This window comes from Branchiostoma floridae, chromosome 4 (genome assembly GCF_000003815.2).
Source record: "Branchiostoma floridae strain S238N-H82 chromosome 4, Bfl_VNyyK, whole genome shotgun sequence".
Classification (NCBI taxonomy): Eukaryota; Metazoa; Chordata; class Leptocardii; order Amphioxiformes; family Branchiostomatidae; genus Branchiostoma; species Branchiostoma floridae.
This window is the reverse complement of record NC_049982.1, coordinates 17,377,493-17,396,479: the sequence shown is the minus strand read 5'-3', so window position 1 is coordinate 17,396,479 and position 18,987 is coordinate 17,377,493. Positions and strand designations below refer to the sequence as shown.

General features: G+C 41.0%; 4 protein-coding genes across 7 annotated transcripts in view; 1 reads left to right on the top strand and 3 right to left on the bottom strand.

Annotated features, from left to right (window-relative positions):
- Positions 1 to 5: 5 nt before the first annotated feature.
- LOC118414306 (spermine oxidase-like) lies at positions 6 to 10,054 on the bottom strand. The gene is made up of 8 exons (XM_035818270.1): positions 9,789 to 10,054; positions 3,813 to 3,994; positions 3,432 to 3,643; positions 2,180 to 2,255; positions 1,197 to 1,762; positions 865 to 1,057; positions 440 to 591; positions 6 to 244 (listed from the first exon to the last, which is right to left on the bottom strand). The coding sequence occupies exons 2-8, from the start codon at positions 3,976 to 3,978 to the stop codon at positions 101 to 103; spliced, it is 1,509 nt and encodes a 502-aa protein (XP_035674163.1). The 5' UTR covers positions 3,979 to 3,994; positions 9,789 to 10,054; the 3' UTR covers positions 6 to 100.
- The window catches only part of LOC118414292 (kinesin-like protein KIF11), a gene marked incomplete at its 5' end in the record, with an annotated part of 22,270 nt that continues 8,039 nt past the window's right edge, over positions 4,757 to 18,987 (bottom strand). Inside the window, 3 exon segments of the mRNA XM_035818234.1 lie at positions 4,757 to 5,711; positions 5,876 to 6,027; positions 6,371 to 6,550. Of these exon segments, the coding sequence (XP_035674127.1) occupies positions 5,568 to 5,711; positions 5,876 to 6,027; positions 6,371 to 6,550 (476 nt within the window).
- LOC118414308 (spermine oxidase-like) lies at positions 12,763 to 16,785 on the bottom strand. The gene is made up of 6 exons (XM_035818273.1): positions 16,593 to 16,785; positions 15,259 to 15,539; positions 14,338 to 14,900; positions 13,895 to 14,087; positions 13,532 to 13,683; positions 12,763 to 13,086 (listed from the first exon to the last, which is right to left on the bottom strand). Exons 1-6 carry the CDS (start codon positions 16,757 to 16,759, stop codon positions 12,967 to 12,969), a joined length of 1,476 nt encoding a protein of 491 aa, XP_035674166.1. The 5' UTR covers positions 16,760 to 16,785; the 3' UTR covers positions 12,763 to 12,966.
- On the top strand, positions 16,677 to 18,949 carry LOC118414349. 4 transcript variants are annotated; one of them, XM_035818350.1, is made up of 6 exons: positions 16,677 to 16,786; positions 17,034 to 17,337; positions 17,740 to 17,959; positions 18,208 to 18,295; positions 18,460 to 18,542; positions 18,886 to 18,949. In XM_035818350.1, exons 2-6 carry the CDS (start codon positions 17,048 to 17,050, stop codon positions 18,931 to 18,933), a joined length of 729 nt encoding a protein of 242 aa, XP_035674243.1. In that variant the 5' UTR covers positions 16,677 to 16,786; positions 17,034 to 17,047; the 3' UTR covers positions 18,934 to 18,949. The 4 variants fall into 4 exon arrangements, with proteins under 4 accessions (XP_035674243.1, XP_035674244.1, XP_035674241.1 ...); XM_035818351.1 differs by having other exon boundaries at positions 16,756 to 16,890; positions 18,211 to 18,295; XM_035818348.1 differs by having other exon boundaries at positions 16,756 to 16,890.

The window sequence follows — 18,987 nt, the reverse complement described above, 5'->3', positions numbered from 1 at the left end:
ATCAGTCAGTGTCAGTCAGTGTGTGGTTTTCCTCGACAAAATATTGAGAAGTATATCATAGTTACACATCTCTCTTTAACATTTCCAAGACCGTCACATTTCATGATTTCCTTGTCCCGTTCTCACTGTTACCATACAGATTAACCAGCCTGTTGGCCTCCCTCTGTCCCGACAGGTAGGCTCCATGGACGGTGGAGAAAAACTCACTATGAGTGGCTTCCCCTGCAAACTGCACTGCTGGGACCTGAAAACATACCAACAGTTTGATGGAGAATTTGAGGAAAAATACATATTATTAAGAAGTTTGAGATTTTCCCCCCTCTCCCTGCCATTACAAAGTTGATGAGCCGCTCATAGTGCACAGAAGGTGAAATTACCAGTTATTGCACACATAACTATAAGGTTCAGGGTGCAGGCTTTCTGCAGCTGTTGTACTTACTTCAGTGTTGTCTCTGTAGAGAGGCTCGGCTACAGTGCTGATATCGTCTCCCTTCTCCCCCACGTGTATGTAGGAGTAGGAGCCGCAGGTCAGGGCATCACTGCCCCACCTGGTTATCATTGTTCTCACAGGCTTGGGGATGTCGTCCTTTCCTGTGGGTGAAGTCAAGTTTAACCCACAGAAATTACACAACTTCTTCATAAGACAAGCTCTGGGTGTTGTTTGTGACAAACCATTCCTCAAGTGATCTTGCTTCAGGACAGAATTGTAAAGACAGCCGGTAAGAAGTGATGCAAAATGCAGCTAAAAGATAATATGCAACATTATTTGGTTGATTTTTGTGATATCAACTACAAAATGATACAAGAAAATCAACTTTGTTTTAAGAGTTACCTAGTACACAGCCCTAACAGTTGACTTCTTACCTGTGAACTTCTTAAGAAGGCTGAGAAAAGTGTTGGAGATTTCCTCTTCACTCAACGTTTCCATGTACTCAGCCTCCTTCCCAGATATGAAGCCCATAAGGGTCTTGGGGGCCTTGCTGTCAATGTAGAAGCAGTATGTCTTCTTGTACCACTCCTTTGGAGTCTTGGGGTTGCTTTCGTCTTGGTCCCAAACCTTCATGGTTGCAAAATTATTTCAGTATAGAAAACATGTACATCATACAAGAAAAAAAGAAAAGAAAAGAGTCAGTACAAGAGTCTGAACTTATATATCATGATAGTACAGGACATTTGGACATCTGTACATTTCTCACCAGATGAAGTGCATCATACTCTGTGTCCCAGAACGGCTCCTGAAAGGTGAGGAAGATTTTGTTGACTACACCAAACCCCATCCTCTCTATAGAGGCCAGCTTCTCTTCTGGGAGGGGAGGTTGGAATAGAGTCCGGGAGTTTTTCTTCAAGAAGCCAAGGGGCACCGTCACTATCACATGGTCAGCTGAGAAGACCTGTCCGTCTTCACACTCCACTTCAACACCATGTGTATCGTACGCGTGTGCAGAATCAGACCTTTTCTGGCCTTCTTCTTTCCACCTGATGCACTGGACCTTCTTATTGTAAGCAATACAGTCTGGAGGAATGGTTTTCAGGATGAGATCCAAGATGGCACTGAAGTCAGAAGTGTTGTTGTGGTCGCCTTCAAGTTCATTGTACTGTCCGAAGTACTTAAGACTCACTTCCCTCATGTCGTGGCAGCCGTTGTCGCAAGTCTCATACTTCAGGAAGTGTTGGAGCAGGGCCATTTTGGTGCACTTGACTGAAGCATCGGTGTCATTTGAGGAGACCAGCTGTTTACCGAGCTCTCGGCTCAGAAATTCTCCTGGAAGGACAAAGAAAATGGAAGCCTTAAATCTCATAAAATACTGGCCAACTGAAACAACATGAAGCGACAGTATTTAGTAATATCTTGTACAATTTGTAGAAGCTTTATTGACGAGGGAAACGTACTGCAACTTTTGTACAGCTAACTGAAAATTACGACATAGGAAATACAAAATAGATCTTAGAATTCTACGTACAAAAAAAAACGTTGCATGGCATGAGTAAATTTGCTATATATTGTTACAATCAGGTGGGGCCAATTATACTCGTTTTCAGTGTCTTCTCGTGTTTCTAGAGTCTCAGGTTCACAGCGTCCAATCTGTAGGGAGATTGTAACAAGTAAACAGTTCTTTCAAACATTATTCGTCTGCCTAATTTTGTAACTTCTTGGTATCACCCGAGATCTGCCCTGTACCTATTGAATCCACAGGCTGAGAAGGCATTCCTTGTTCGAACACTGCGCAACACTCCTCGATCATCTCATTGTAGTTCTGTAATCAAAGCGAGAAACAGATGTTCAACTAGAAGGTCAATGTGCGACACTGTGAAAAAAATCAGTAAGCCAGGCCAGATTAATTTGTGAGCTTAAATGCTCCAAGACGGATTTAAATGGCCGCAAAACATTTTGTTCAAAGCCAGAAAGATAGAAAGGAAATGAGCTGAATCAGCCCATCGGTCACCATGAATACAAAATGCGTTGTCGAAATGTCTCTAGGCCTAGAGCTGGGATGATCATATCAAGGTCGTTGAAAAAAAGGCTTCATAGTAGTGTAATACCCCCGCTCTCTCATTCACCTTCGATCGACACTTAGCTCCTACTTTGTTGCCTTCGAATTCTGATTCTGATGTTCATCAACAATTGTCCTCTGGATCCTAGATGCTACTCACTCACTCACTCACTCACTCACTCACTCACTCACTCACTCACTCACTCACTCACTCACTCACTCACTCACTCACTCACAAAATCACTCACTCACAAAATCACTTAGTGACACAATGCTCCGCAAATGTCCATCTAAGGAGTAACGTCTCATTGAAAGGGGCGGTTCTATCCGGTGTGTTTGTCGAGAGGTGTCCCGTTTTCAGAACTGTTTAAAATGTAGACGGTGATCCTGAGCTCCCTACGAACACGTGTTTCAACAACGTGCTGGGTACTTCTGTTGTATTGTTGATGTAGAAATAATTCCACATTCCCCATCACTGATACGTCATCTGGCACGGGTACTGTACAGAATGAGGCTCTGCATGCCTTTTTCTGTGAGGGTAAGCGAGCTCCTTCGATTCACATTTCATCGTAGCCGACACGTTCTAATTCAACGTTAGGGTTGTCCTTAGATTTCACCAAACTGGGACTGGGACTTTGGCTTGAGCAAGATTTGGGCTTAGTGCATTATGCATGTACGATGTACCTAAAAATCGTGAGTTTCAACACACTTAAATTTTGTCTGTAATATGTCTTTCCCAAAGTAATATGCTATCAAGGACGGGTCTGCCACTTATCAATATTTGTGCTATTGAAATTCTGTTCGGCTATGATCACCAGAGCAGCTACACGTCTCAAGCTTCAGCTATAGTCATCCACGTAGTATTGGCCTGTTTCTACTTGTTTGACGAGAGTATACGTCTAGAGGATAAGGTGTCTACAAATACCTCCGCGGGCTTACCTGAAGAAAGCTGTCCACCACAGCTTCATCCATGACCTTTCCACCTGGCATAAGGAACTTCCCGTTCTTCAGTTCCCCCACAGTAGGTCTGTCCAAGTCGCCAGGCTTCACCTCATCCCTCAGAAGGCCGTGCTGCTTGGCTAGCTCATAGATGGGGTTTCCAATACTACCATGGATCCAGTTGGCACCAAGCTCTAGAGTGGTGTCTGAACCTAAGGTCAGGCAGGATACAATGAAGAGATGAAAGTACTAAGTGTTGAGAGTATCATGCATGTGAACCAGGGGGCATGTTCTTTTGATTCGAAAAGCCATGAATTTCATATAATGATTTCCTACTACCATGTTCAATTATCTCCAACTTTCGTCCGAATTTGTAGTTACCTAAATACTGTGTCCAGATCCGCCCGCCGACTCTGTCCCTAGCCTCCAGAATCTTGACGTGGGTCAGCCCCTCCTGGACCAGTCGCTGTGCCGCCGCCACCCCGGCCATCCCGCCTCCAACAACCACCACATGTGGGGCCAGGGAGCTCGACAGACCCGCGGACATGTTCACTCGCGGACATGTAACACTACAATTTTGTACTTTGCTCCTCGACGAGTCGATCTCATAACCTTTGTACCCATGGCCCTTAGACTCACATGGAACAGATTAATTTACTGAAGAGAGATGGGAAACAAGTTGGTTCTCAAAAATTGATCATAAAAAAATCTATCAACAGGGTAATGAACAGAATTATTTTGTGTGACTCAAGCAATCATGGGCACATCGTGCTATCAAATCTAGTCGTTTAGGACATTACAGTTGAACCAACACAATACATCGTATTTGCAATTTTCTCCCTTCGGTCAACACTTTGTGCATATTAACGTTGGTCAACTAACGTGGGTTCACGGCAGTTGAGACATGGTGTGGGCGTTGAACGGTGTATAAAGCAACAGGGACTAAGTCATGGTGCACAATAAACTTTTCTTGTGCATTATGTAGGCCATGAGTTACGTTGGAATATTTGCGAAGTATGTTAGCATTATGTTTATGTTTTTTGTCAATAATTAGCCAGATCCCTAAAATGAGATTGACTGGGGTGTTCAGTTTTTGTTTGACAAGCTTTAAAAACAACTCTCACATACGCCAAAAAGTAGTTACTCAAGCAACTGGATATGGTTTTGGAACGTCTGACCGTTTCCAAAACCATATCCAGTTGCTTGAATAACTACTTTTTGGCGTATCTTATTACCTGGATGTCTAACCTACATCGACAACTCTCACTTACACCCCCCCCCCACACACACATACACAGTCACAGAAGCTAGTGGTTAAACTTTCATGAAAATCCACTCATTCCTTTATTGCAAACAATCAAGATCTGTTGTAATTCTCCCAGACAGCCTTTGCAATTTATTATATTCAAGTCATGATAAGGTGCGAGGTAGAATCGGTTAGTTTTTAATTACTTCACCATGTAAGAAAGCAAGTTTGTTCACAGGTTTTGAACAATGACTTGAGTACAAATATTGAAAAGATCATCAATTGCACAATATATGTTCCTCCTCACATTCATATTGGAAACATAGACATTATCATGATACAATTCAGTTCCTGTATTGACTTTGAAAAACAAATCCAGAACCTAACTGCAATTGTAGTCACAGATATACCAAGATGCACAGATCTGAATCACATTTGATGTGATTTTTCACTTTGAAGAAGCAAGCCGTATACAGTATACAATTAATTTCCCTGATTTCTTTTAACTAACACTTGTAATTCTACCCCTCACTATAACATCAAAGTCTAGAATTCAATATAGAGAAAAATCACTGTTCACAGTGGAATGTAGCTTTAGGTGAGTCCCTCTATTGTCTTACAATATATGATATATTTCCAGAGAGTGAGGACGTCAGTTTGTGATTTGCTAGCCTTGAAAATGTCCTTCTAGCCCTTACTGGTAATAATCAACCTCACAAACAGATAAAGAAATAAAGCTGTGTAGTAACCTATCTATTTCAAGGGATAGAAATGATATCTGATTCCCTAAAATCACAATTATCATGAGATAAAAAATCAATTCCTAGACAAAATATTGAGAAGTATATCATAGGTACACATCTCTTCAGCATTTCCAAGACCGTCACATTTCATGATTTCCTTGCCCTGTTCTCACTGTTACCATACAGATTAACCAGCCTGTTGGCCTCCCTCTGTCCCGACAGGTAGGCTCCATGGACGGTGGAGAAAAACTCACTATGAGTGGCCTCCCCTGCAAACTGCACTGCTGGGACCTGAAAACATACCAACAGTACATAAGAAGTTTGAGATTTCCCCCTCTCCTCCCTGCCATTACAAAGTTGATGAGTGGCTCACAGTACACAGAAGGTGAAATTACCAGTGATGGCACATAACTATAAGGTTCAGGGTGCAGGCTTTCTGCAGCTGTTGTACTTACTTCAGTGTTGTCTCTGTAGAGAGGCTCGGCTACAGTGCTGATATCGTCTCCCTTCTCCCCCACGTGTATGTAGGAGTAGGAGCCGCAGGTCAGGGCATCACTGCCCCACCTGGTTATCATTGTTCTCACAGGCTTGGGGATGTCGTCCTTTCCTGTGGGTGAAGTCAAGTTTAACCCACAGAAATTACACAACTTCTTCACAAGACAAGCTCTGAATGCTGTTTGTGACAAATCAAGTGATCTTGCTTTGGGCTTGATGAATAAAAACATGAGCCGGTAAGAAGATCTGATGAGAAAGTTAGAGATAAATTACTACATTATTTTGTTTGTTAATTTCTGTGATATCAGATATGAGTGCAATTGAAAAAAAGATCCTTAAACTTGTCCCCCCCCACATACCCCCATCAGCAATATTCAACATACACACATGTACAATTTATTATAATTTGATTTCAAGATCAAACAAGCACATGGCCATAACAGTGGACTTCTTACCTGTGAACTTCTTAAGAAGGCTGAGAAAAGTGTTGGAGATTTCCTCTTCACTCAACGTTTCCATGTACTCAGCCTCCTTCCCAGAGATCCATCCCAGTAGGGTCTTGGGGGCCTTGCTGTCAATGTAGAAGCAGTATGTCTTCTTGTACCACTCCTCAGGGGTCTTGGGGTTGCTTTCGTCTTGGTCCCAAACCTTAATGGTTGCAAAATTATTTCAGTATAGAAAACATGTACATCATACAAGAAAGCACTTTTATGGGTCCTGATAGTACAGAACATTGTTGCACCAGGGGTAGGTTTAAAATTCTACAAGAACAAAGAAATGTTGGTCCACAATGTGTGGTTAAGTTAACAGACACCTGTCACTGAAAATATTTTTTCCCCGAAACAACTTCCCCCCAATTCATCGATAGGAAATTAAAACTGGCCAACAGCTCAGGAAAAGATAATATTGGTTTGTGATAACAGCTCTGCACCTGAAAATGAAGTTATATGTATGGAGAAAACAACACTCATCATTTTGCAACTTATGACAGCCAGTATTTGTTCTTGAGAGCAAGCAAAACGTAAGTAACAGAGGAAGATGTGCATGCAGAAAAACATCTGTACATCTCTCACCAGATGAAGTCCGTCACACTCTGTGTCCCAGAACGGTTCCTGGAAGGTGAGGAAGATTTTGTTGACTACACCAAACCCCATCCTCTCTATAGAGGCCAGTTTCTCTTCTGGGAGGGGAGGTTGGAATAGAGTCCGGGAGTTTTTCTTCAAGAAGCCGAGGGGCACCGTCACTATCACATGGTCAGCTGAGAAGACCTGTCCATCTTCACACTCCACTTCAACACCATGTGCAGCGTGAGCAGAATCAGACCTTTTCTTTCCTTCTTCTTTCCACCTGATGCACTGGACCTTCTTATTGTAAGCAATACAGTCTGGAGGAATGGTTTTCAGGATGAGATCCAAGATGACATTGTAACCAGAAGGGTTGTTGTAGTGGTCACCTTCAAGTTCCTTGTACTGTCCGAAGTACTCCAGACTTTCTTCTTTCATGTCGTGGCAGCCTGTGATGCACGTCTCATATTTCAGGAAGTGTTGGAGCAGGGCCATTTTAGTGCACTTGACAGTATCGGTGTCATTTGAGGAGGCCAGATGTTTACGAACCTCTCGGCTAAGAAACTCTCCTGAAAGGACAAAAATTCGGAAACCACATTCAATTTCAGAAACCTTTGGGATCTGAAGAAGTTGTAATGAAACAATGTTTATTTTCACTACATATCTGTTGATGCTACAAAAAGTAATGTAACTTTTGCATAGTCAAAGTCATTTTCCAGTCAGTTTAACAGAGCCATTGGTTTTTTTTGTGAACGTTCTTTTGTATGTTTAAAAAATCTTCTACGTGTAATCATTCTCCTTATTCCCCCCTCATATGATCACCTGCTGAGTCACCAGGCTGAGAAGGCCTCCCTTCTGTGAACACAGCTTCGCACTCCTCGATCGCCTCATTGTATTTCTGAAATAAAGGCAAGAAACAGACGTTCAATAAGAAGGTCCAGCTGTGAGTCTATCTGTCTCTTAACATGGCAATTTTATCGTCGTCGTCGTATCCATTTTTGATTATACTGCTGCTAGAATCCCTGGCACAGGGGTAGGCAGCAGTCGGAATAGTCTTCACACTGTGCTTCCATGCTGCTGGTCCGTCCAGTGAGTCCAACTCTGGGCTTCAACTGGTGCAATGGCCGGACCCTACCTTCAGCACCCGCAAGTTAGCCAAGCACGCGACACTACCGGCTGCTCGTCGGTGACTGTTACCGGCACTGCCTGTGCCTTTATCTGTATGAAGAACTTTCCATTTCGGTTTGGATAGGGCTTAACACCCGTTTTTTACGGCCGGATATCCTTCCTGACGCCAACCTGTAACCGCACTAACTGGGCTATCACATTCATCCATAACACATAGAAATTTTATCTGCAAGTTTTCTTTTGAAAAGTAATGTGCTACCCGGTATCATGGAAAGGTCTGCCACCTATCGATTTTGAGGTATTGAGGGAGTTCTGTTGAATAAAATCACCAGCTAGAGCAGCCAGAAGTCGTTTTGGTACCGGTAGTTGCTACAAGCTATAGTTATAATCATTAAAATGGTACATGTATTGGCAAATTTCTATTTGTTCAGCCCCAAGAGAATTCTGTCCCTTGTCTTACCTGCACAAAGCTGTCCACCACAGTTTCATCTATAACCTTTCCACCCAGCATAAGGAACTTTTCGTTCTCCCGATCCCTCACGTTGGGTTTGTCCAAGTCGTCAGGCTTCACCTCATCCCTCAGAAGGCCGTGCTGCTTGGCTAGCTCATAGATGGGGTTTCCAATACTGCCATGGATCCAGTTGGCACCAAGCTCTAGAGTGGTGTCTGAACCTAAGGTCAGGCAGAATAAAATGTAAAGATTGTGCAATACGGTCATTCCAATTACAAACTGACAGAGCAAGGATGCTAGAAGAACACTCAAAAGTGAAAAGAAACTAAACTTAGACAGACGGAGCCATTAAAGCCTAATATTGGTATCTAATTTGCATAATTGATAAGAAAATCGTGTAAACTCAGTTCCATTATAGGACCATTGCAACTTGTGACATTTGTAACTGAGAAGGAGTTGAATATTGATAGATATATATTATGCATCATAAAGACCTAATTTGCATAATCAATGAGAAAATGCTATAATGCCATTGTGGTAAATGACAGGAACTGCTTACTTGTTGCATTTGGAAGGTGAACATCGCTGAACATTAATTATGCAAATGAGACTCTCATTTGCATAAATTATCAGAAAATGCGACAAAAGCCTTCTTTCTTAACATAGATTGTTTATGTCTGTTGTTTGATGGAGATGATGATCTAGTAATGATTTATGCAAATGCGAACCTTATTTGCATAATTAATGAAGAAAAAAAACAATTTATACAGCAGTTGTAAAGGTTAGGATCATTTGGCGAAGGTATGGGGTCGTGGAACTCTAGTTCAATTCAATCTATAGATTTTCACGCCCCCGTGTCAAGTTAAACGAGGCATAATTTGTGTTAAAATAATCAAAAATGAGGTGTAAAGTCGAACCCGACCGACTAAAAAATGCCGACCCGAGCTCCGATGGGACCGGTAACGTTTACCTGTCCTACATGCCGCTACTACGGAACGCGATTTAGCCCGGCCACATTTAATTATCACATATTTTAGTTGTTACCTAAATACTGTGTCCAGATCCGCCCGCCGACTCTGTCCCTAGCCTCCAGAATCTTGACGTGGGTCAGCCCCTCCTGGACCAGTCGCTGTGCCGCCGCCACCCCGGCCATCCCGCCTCCAACAACCAACACATGTGGGGCCAGGGAGCTCGACAGAGACGTGGAAGACATTGTTCACTCGCGGACATATAAGGTTGAGACTAGAATTGATTCATATCAGGTTTAGTACCCGGGATATAACGGTACTTTGGCGTCCGTACTTTGCTCCTCTCAAAACCAGTCGACCTATTTACCTCGACCCTTTGACCTCTGCCCTATGGAAGAAACCATTTACTGAAGAGGGAAAGAAAGATCAAGTTCAACCATCCTTGGTTCAACACATTGTCTGCCTCCTTTTAAAATGCCTAGGGTAGGTCAATTAAGTCATTGAAAATATGGTAATTGGATAAACACAACACAATGGAATATTATATGCAAACGTAATATATGTGGCCATCAAACTCAAAAGAGGAAGTAATCTCCTGAGTTTATTTCTTGAATTTAGGCCACAGCAAGTAATTTTTATGGATGACATCATTTCGCCTGATTTCAGAAAAAAACAGAAAAAAACAAGTTCTTCTGCAGGGATAGTCAACATGATGATAAAGTACCAAAATGAGCAAATATGTTGTGTTGACTGACATGGCCTAATAATTATACTTGTAGAAGAGACACTTGCGAGGTACCCAGGACTGTAGTCGTAGAAATTAAACTTATCGGATAGTTGTAAAAGTGACACCTATATGGAAGCTATGAGAGTGGTTACCAACTTTGTTGGTGATGCCAGTCTACTGTCACTAGTGTCACTTTTACCACACCAGTACATGTCTTAAATACATGAATGAATGCTTTGTTGGCTCTGATACCATGTTTTGTCCCTTTAATTCTTTTTACAATAGTCATCACAATTTTATGGTGTCTATTCTTTAAAATGTAAGCCATCTTGTTTTTTTTTGCCCTATCGCACTATTTTTGCAGTCTGGAGAGGATGTCATCCACAAAATTTACTTGCTGTGGCCTTAGGTGCATTACTTATAAGAGGGTCTGCATGGGGGGGGGGGGGGTCTTGGTAACGCTTAACGGTGAATTCAGGAGGCCCGGTAAATGATAATTTCCTTACTAAGATATAAACCCAGGGACATTCTGATGTAATTCTAATCGAACAGACGTATAATGTTAAAATACATTGAATACAAATAAGCAAAGACTATTTATACATTTTTACATGTGAGAAGCAAAAGGTGTGACAGAACAATGTCCATGACATCTGTAAATTGACGGAGGCAGATCTAGAGTTCCCGGCCCGCCACAGAGACGCCGGCAGCAAATTTCTTATGGAGGGATTGAACTATTGTTTCAGCACATGGAGCGCCGAAAGCGCGACGCATCCTAGGGGGGTCCGGGGGTATGCTCCCCCGGGAAAATTTTAAAACCAAGACCCTTTTAAATGCTATTTCCTGCATTTTTCGACAAATTTTGCCGACCGACTAAGCTAGGTTGATGTTGACATTTTCATCTAATTACACATGGTTATAGCTTTGGCCTCCACCCCCAGAGCCCCCGACATATTTTACCATTTCGATTCGAGCTCGGAAGGCACGAGACGTTGCAATATAAGTCCGGGGAAACTTTAAAATCTGGACCGTCTGAAACGCCTTTTGAAGGACAGATTTTGCTGTAAGACGAAGCTAAATCAGATATAACATTTTCTTACAGAGAAAAGGTTTTTTTTTTTTTGTGTGCCGGAAAGCCCACGCCCCTAACGTTTATATTTTGTCAATGTCGTCGTAAGCGCCAAAGGCGCAAGCCGTCGCAAGGGAGAAACCTCATTTTCTGCATTCTAAAAGTACTTTTTGCCCGAAACTAAGCTTGACACTGAAATCTGTATGAGTGATAAAGTTTTTGAGGGCAACGCTTCCGCAACATATTTTACCCTGTTCAGAGCCGAAGGCCGGGAGGCTCGGAGAAATTTTGAAATATGGACCCTTTGAGACGCCATTTCCTGCATTCTCAGGGGTTCTATCTGGTATTAGACTTCATGTGTATAACGGGTTACGAAGAATTTCTTGGTAACGCTTAACGGTGATTCGGGATAACAAATAACGATAACGTTAATTAAAACGACCAATAACGCTTCACGAAGAATATACCGATAACGATTAACGTTGAATTAGAGCGGGTCGGTAACGATGCAGTCTGGAGAGGATGTCATCCACAAAATTTACTTGCTGTGGCCTTAGGTGCATTACTTATAAGTTAAATATTGCAGGAGGACAACACTAACAAAGGTATTGTCATAAAAGTTTAATTCCATCTCACTTTTTTGAATGATAATTTCCTTACTAAGATATAAACCCAGGGACATTCTGATGTAATTCTAATCGAACAGACGTATAATGTTAAAATACATTGAATACAAATAAGCAAAGACTATTTATACATTTTTACATGTATTTCTCTCCCAGTTGTTCATTTTATAGATACATTATAAATGTTAGACAGTAAACAGTTCAGCTTACATCAAGGAGGTTATATGAGCCCAAGGAGGTTCTTGATGAGCTAAAATACCTTCCTTGCTTACATGATTTAATTCTTAACATCAGGGTTTTCAACATTAACACCAGAAATCAACAATCATCCCAGCAAAATGGCTATTATCATAACATTATCATAGTTGATGCCTTACCTAGATAAAATCCATACCTTATCCTGGCTCCTCATAGTCATATTTATGACTTCAGATGTCAAGCAAATACTAGAAAGGCTGACAATAAATTCATAATAGTTCACTTTTGGAGAGAAATTTTTTCAAAATGTTACATTTTTGCACAGGAATGATTTTGAAACTACTGTTGCATAGAGAGGGAGATGGCTGAAATATGCTGTATTTGCTCACGACTAAATGTCGTCCTCTCTAGCTTGAAAGTGCTTCCTACATCCCACTGAGTGTACTGATTTTTCATCATCAATCTAGCATTTTTGATGGAGCACTGCAAGCACCAATGCTTCAAATTCAGGATGATGGCCACTGCACTGTTTAATGAATAATGTTTCAGAAGATAATTACGGAATGATGTTAACGTTGCTACAAGATTTGGGGGGGGGGGGGGGGGCGGAAAAACTGCATTCAACTTTTGTGATTCTGCATATTTGCCAACTATCCCGTTCAAGTTATTGATCAAACTTGCCAACCTCCTTCAATCGAGTCAAAGGAGATTACTGCTATTGATTTGGGCTTACTTTGCCAAAAGATGTACATGCGTTGGGTAATTCATAGAACTGATTACATAGATTTGCACATCCTGTTATATTCTCTAGTCAGGCCAGTCAGCTCTTGTACAGGTGGATCAGTCTGTCAGCCTCTCTCTGACCAGATAAGTACGCAGCATGCACAGTGGAGTGGTACTGACGATGGGTGGCTTCTCCTGCAAACTGTACCACTGGCTCCTGCAAAGTCAATGTATTGGCAAAGTCAAGGCACTGGTCATAGATATGACTCCTTGTAAAAGGACTTATGGTAGTTAGATGTCTCTTGAAGATCTGGAAATAATTCAGCACAAAAGGGACAGATTGGATAGCTGGCTGGTTGTATGGAAATTTAAAGATTGTTGACAGAGAAGTATGTAAAAATGTGGGTAATAAAAGGTATCTCTTTTCATCTGTTATACTCAGCTGTTGTCTTACATCACCCAATCAGTCGAATCTGGACATTCCTCGGAAATGGGTACATTCCTCTAAAAAAGCATACATTCCTCTTTCTAGCACATATTCCTCTTGGAAAGTGAATGTTCCTACATTTGTAAGCGCAGACTAAAAGAGAACATTCCTCTACATCAGCACAAAGCCCATAATGTTTTAGAAGGAAAAACACTCGAAAGATAAAAACACCTACCCTTGTATGTTGGCTGTAGAGTGGTTCTGCTATGGTGTCAATATCTTCCCCATTTGCCCCAACAGCCATGAAAGAGTAGGAGCCACAGGTCAGGGGGTCACTGCCCCACCTACTTGTCACAAGCCCCCGAGGGAGGGGGATCCCATCATTCCCTGTGGGGATAGAGAAACAATACAAACCTGGAAAGACTTTCCTTTTTCTTTCAGAGGAACATTTGGAAATAAATTTTCACTGTAATTTTCAGTATCTTTTAAAACTAAGTTTCTGGCCATATATGTATTAAGATTTTTTTTCAATAGACTAAAACAAAACTGAAACTGTGCAAAGTTAATGCAAGAAAACACAATGTTAACTTCCCAATACCAGTGAATCTCCTGAGAACTTGCACAATGGTGTGTGCAACCTCCTCCTCAGCCAGTGCCTCCATGTACAGCGCCTCTTCCCCAGAAAGCCAGGCAAAGACAGTGTTAGGAGCCTTTGGGTCTACATAGAAGATGTACAGCTTTTTGTACCACTCCTTGGGGCATGTTGGATCTGTGTCATCTTCTTTACAAACCTGTGTACAGGAAATAGAAAACAAATAATCAGTCTCTCCTGGTGCTGTAACATAAAAAAATGAATCAAATTACACCCTTAAAACATCAGGATGGATTAGATTCCTAAAACATGCCCATTTGCCCCATCCAGCTTTAAATACAGATTTAGGTGTTTTTAAGTTGTATCAAGGAGGTTGAATCCCTCTTTCAACCTCCTTGGTTGTATATAAGTATGTTATCAAAACAGAATATACAAGGGTCTACACTCACAAGCTGAAATCCAGGACTGCCTGCCTCCCAGAAGGGTTTCTCAAACTCCAGAAAGACTTTGTCTACAACTCCAAAACCCATTCTTGTAATGGAACCCAGTTTCTTCTCTGGCAATGGAGGCTGGAAAAATGTTGAAGCATGTTTCTTCAAAACCCCAAGGGGAACTGTTACAATAACATGGTCAGCTTCGAAGATCTCTCCATCTTCACACACTACACTAATGGCATGTTGTGAATGACATTCAGCACCGCTCTTGTCAGCTATTACCTGATCCCACAGAACACATTTAACTTGTTTGTTGTATAACATACAGTGAGATGGAATATCCCTGAGTAGGACATCCAACACTGTGTCATATCCATCAGGCAAGTTGATGTTACCTCCGGCAAAAGAAACATGCTCGCCAACGTTCTGAAGCCTAACTTCCTTCATATTATGGCATCCAATAGCAAAGGTCTCTTGCTTAAGATGTTGCTTAAAGAGGGCCATCTTCAACCTCTTGACATCATCACTGTCGTTAGATAAGCCAAGTCTCCTAGGAAACTCTTGCTCAAGGTAGTTACCTGAATATAGAGCAGTCAAGATAACAAATAAATCCACAAGAATCCAACATCTTTTGAAATGTGTTAACTGTCATGATAAACCCATGTTATAATGTTAGATGGCACATATTTTTGCAGTTGGTCATCTAAAAGCAAAAATCACAATTCAGCCTTGTTTTTGTTGCCACGTACCTTCTGATTTTCAAAAAACGAATGCCTGGAAAGTAATGACTGCAATGGTTTAAAATTTGGAGGATATTGACAAAAGGCTTCATACTATGAAGTTGTGCCTCAAAATTTGAGTTGTCCTTATCATTTTCTAGGTAAGGTCGAGAGCTTATTGATCACCCCTTGAATAAATGTCTCCATTAAAACTTACCAACTGATTCATCAGGATGCTGGGGACGTCTCTTCTTGAGATAGAAACTGATACATTCTTCTATCACTTCCTCGTACATGTTCAGGAACTCTTGCACAATCTTTCTGTCTATGACTTGTCCCCCAGGCAGGAAGGTGTCACCTCGAAGCCTATAACGAGGGTCGAATTTTTGGAATCTTGCTGAATTCTTCAGAAGGTTGTGATCAGTGGCAAGCTTGTAGATGGGGTTTCCTTCACTTCCATGGATCCAATTGGCACCAAGCTCTATGATGTTTGGGCCTATTTGGCAAGAAACAATGATACACTGAATGAAAATGTTTTACAATAAATTCTAGTCAAGACCACATTATATTTATTGCCTTATGAGATTAACTAGCGATAAAAAGTCATTTTTGTGCAGTACGTTTGATATGATGTCTTATCCTTATAACAGAAATGTAAAAGGTTGAGGTCTGGCAATTAACTGCTTTAAATGTTCTGACTGGGCAGTTCATTGTTTTCAGATTTTGACATAATTATATGCTAATAAAAAAATATGATCTAATTTGCATAATTACAAACTAAATCTGATAAACCCAATGTGGTCCATAATAGGGCTATTCAAAGATGTGATGATTATGAAAGAAAGGAACATTGATAGAATCAGAGATATAAATTATGCAAATTTGCATAATTACTGAAGAATTCCTATAATTCTAGTGTTTCCAAAAAAAGACTTCAAGACTTCAATACAGGGGCCGGTGCAACATAAACAGATACTTCTTGTGTAAATATGGTCCTCAATTGCATAATCTATGCAAAATACAAGGAAAAAATGATTGGAATTCCATACTTGTGATATGTGAAAGTTAGTGAACATCACCATGCATAGACTGTGCAAATGTGGATGACATGAGAATAAAACTTTACAAAAATTCTAAACAATTCAAGGAGGTATGAGGTCTCTGAACTCTTGTTCTAAAATAATGTCAAAATAATATAAAAATGAATAATGAAAGTGGTATGACATATATAGAACTTTTTTGTCGCTCGTATCACATGACTTTTGTAAGCATCTTGGTGATAATATCACATAACGTGACTGAAGCATAATTTGAGGGGGTCACCAGCCTCACTACAAATCATTTCAAATCAGCAAATTCGTAACCTGTACCAAGGACATTATATGAGATGTCCTTGCCTGTACATATCTGTTTCTGTTTGTTTTATTCCTTGCAAGGCTTCACATAGCTGCTTGTTTTTTTTAAGCTAGATTTCATACATGTATGAAGTAAAAGTCAAGTGAGAAGATGCTGAATTGCGCATTTTTAGCGTTCACCGACTGGATCAGATAAGAGCGTTGGGTCCATATCCTGCCACCTGGACGGTCTCTCGCCTCAACGATCTTCGCATCCGTCCACCCAGCAGTCGTCAGCCTGTGAGCTGCAGAAATCCCGGCCATTCCACCGCCTATGATGACAACTTTTCTCCGAGCGGTAACTTTTGGATCCAAAGACGCCATGATGGTTAGAGTAGAGTAAGGTCAAAGGTCAGTCCGAACTTGTCGTCTGCAGAAAATGGCGCCAAACTTGACGCGTGAAAATATCGTCTGCGTCTGACGGAGACTCGTATATAGCAACGCAACGTAGGACGGTTGGTACTTGATATGTTCATGATGTTTATTAACGTTAGATAGCATTTTCTTTTCGCTAACCTGAATTGTTTGAAATTCTTGATTTATTCAAGTAACGTTTATATAACATAATTTGACGTTGATGTCGTTCACTTATTCAAAGGCTCTTTGTCAAAGATGAAGAACTCAAACGTCAAGTATGCTCCGAGGTTTCAGCCGAAGTTCAAGTTCAAGGTACCATCAGCCCCCAGCAACCGTAGAAACCCAACTACCACAAGAGGAGCATCTTGTGCATCGAGTCCGGAACTTCCCGTTGTGAAACTGCCTAATGATGCTGCATCGAGAAAGTCAAATACAGACATTCCAAATGATGTGACAAGTAGGGTCAGCGCTAAGCACAAAAAGGCCAGAGGACTTAGGACGAAAAATCAGCCGTCGACTGGAGCTCTACCTTCGATTGCTGAAAGGTTTGAATGTCATTATCTTTATAGTTCTCCTGTCGGTTCGACAGATGAGCAGGCAGACAGGCGTTTACCTGTTTTGCCTGACCTGCACATTATCTAATTCCTAAACTGATTACTATCTAGAAAGCAAAGGGGGAAAAATTCTCTCCTGTGCTTGATCTGATTTGGATGGCAAAAATATTAAACTAATATTTTCTTATTCACTTCTCACATAAAGTTTGACATTAATGGCTACCTCAATGAGTGCCAACCTCAAATCTTTCATCAAGATTCAAGTCTTTTTGTTAAACTATTTAACGACAGCCAGTAGCAAAATGTCATCAATGTTATGTTAAATCATATAATCTATATGCAAAATCGCAAACGTTGAAACAGTATTGATCCTCGCCTCTGTAATATTCCCAGTGATGAAGACAGGACAATAGAAGACATCTTACAGACTGCAGACATCACAACTGAACAGGGGTCTGTGGATACAAGCATTGTCCCATGGTCTATATTCGGGAATTCACAACCTCAAAATGTACAGCCCAGTGGGAATCAACCTTCACCATCAAAGGTGTTTGAGTTCCCTCGTTCTCCCGGAAGAGGGGAGCGAAAGCGCAAGGGCAAAAAGGAAAGAGAGGTAAGCATTTCCCACATTTACTGTTTGAAAACTTTTACCATGTACCCTGTACATGCTAAATGTAACATTAATACATGTAGCTGCAAAGGGAATCACAGTTATGTTGCTCTCAAATATTGACTCAAAATGTTCCAATGATTGTTTGAGGTCACTGAGTTTAAGTTACTAAGTTTGCATGCCAATGATGACCTGTTCCTATTTAAGAGTTTTGCTTTGCTTCTGATTTAAATGCATTGTTCTTGAAACAGCAGAAAATCAAGTCCAACTTGCTGAGGACCATATTCAAGACTTGTAATGAAATCAAGAAGATCAAAGAAAGGAGGCAGAAACTACTAGGTGATGAAAACAATTGAGTCTTATTATACTACATCTTTAATTTGCATGAGGCCATGGTATCCTTTGTCACTTTCTCACATGTACAATGTATTTCTGAGAGAATTATTAAAAAATCATTGGTTTCATACCAGAGAATCATGCAACATTTCATGGTTTGTCTACAGGAAAGCAGGTGGCCCGCTTCGTCCAATCTGCCTCTATTCCTGTCACAGTCAGTACAGCAGCAAAGATTAGCATAAACAGCAAGGTAAATCCTTTAAAAACTTTTACTATACCTGATTAGCCAGAAATGCAATTCAAATTCATTTTTTTAATGTAATAAACTCTGTAATGATGACAATGACTAAATACAATCTTCTGTATAAAGCAGATATGATCTGGTATTAGAGGATGAAAAGCTCTAGTCTCAAGGCCAAGGCCATACCAGCATTTCATAACTGTTTTATATAAGGTCATCTGACCTGATGCTCAATGCTTCATATGTTGGATTTAACCTTGTGGTGAAGAGTTTTAAATACATCACGTTGGATGTTAGATTTACCAATGTCCGGAAGCTGTAAGCCATTCTGTTTTGAAATTCCATATTTCATTACCAGGTTGCCCCAATTAGCATGTTGAAGAAGAGTCGTTTGGCATGACAAGTTTCACCCTGGGAAAGAAGTTGCAGACAGCAGTGGGCCAAGCCTTTTGAC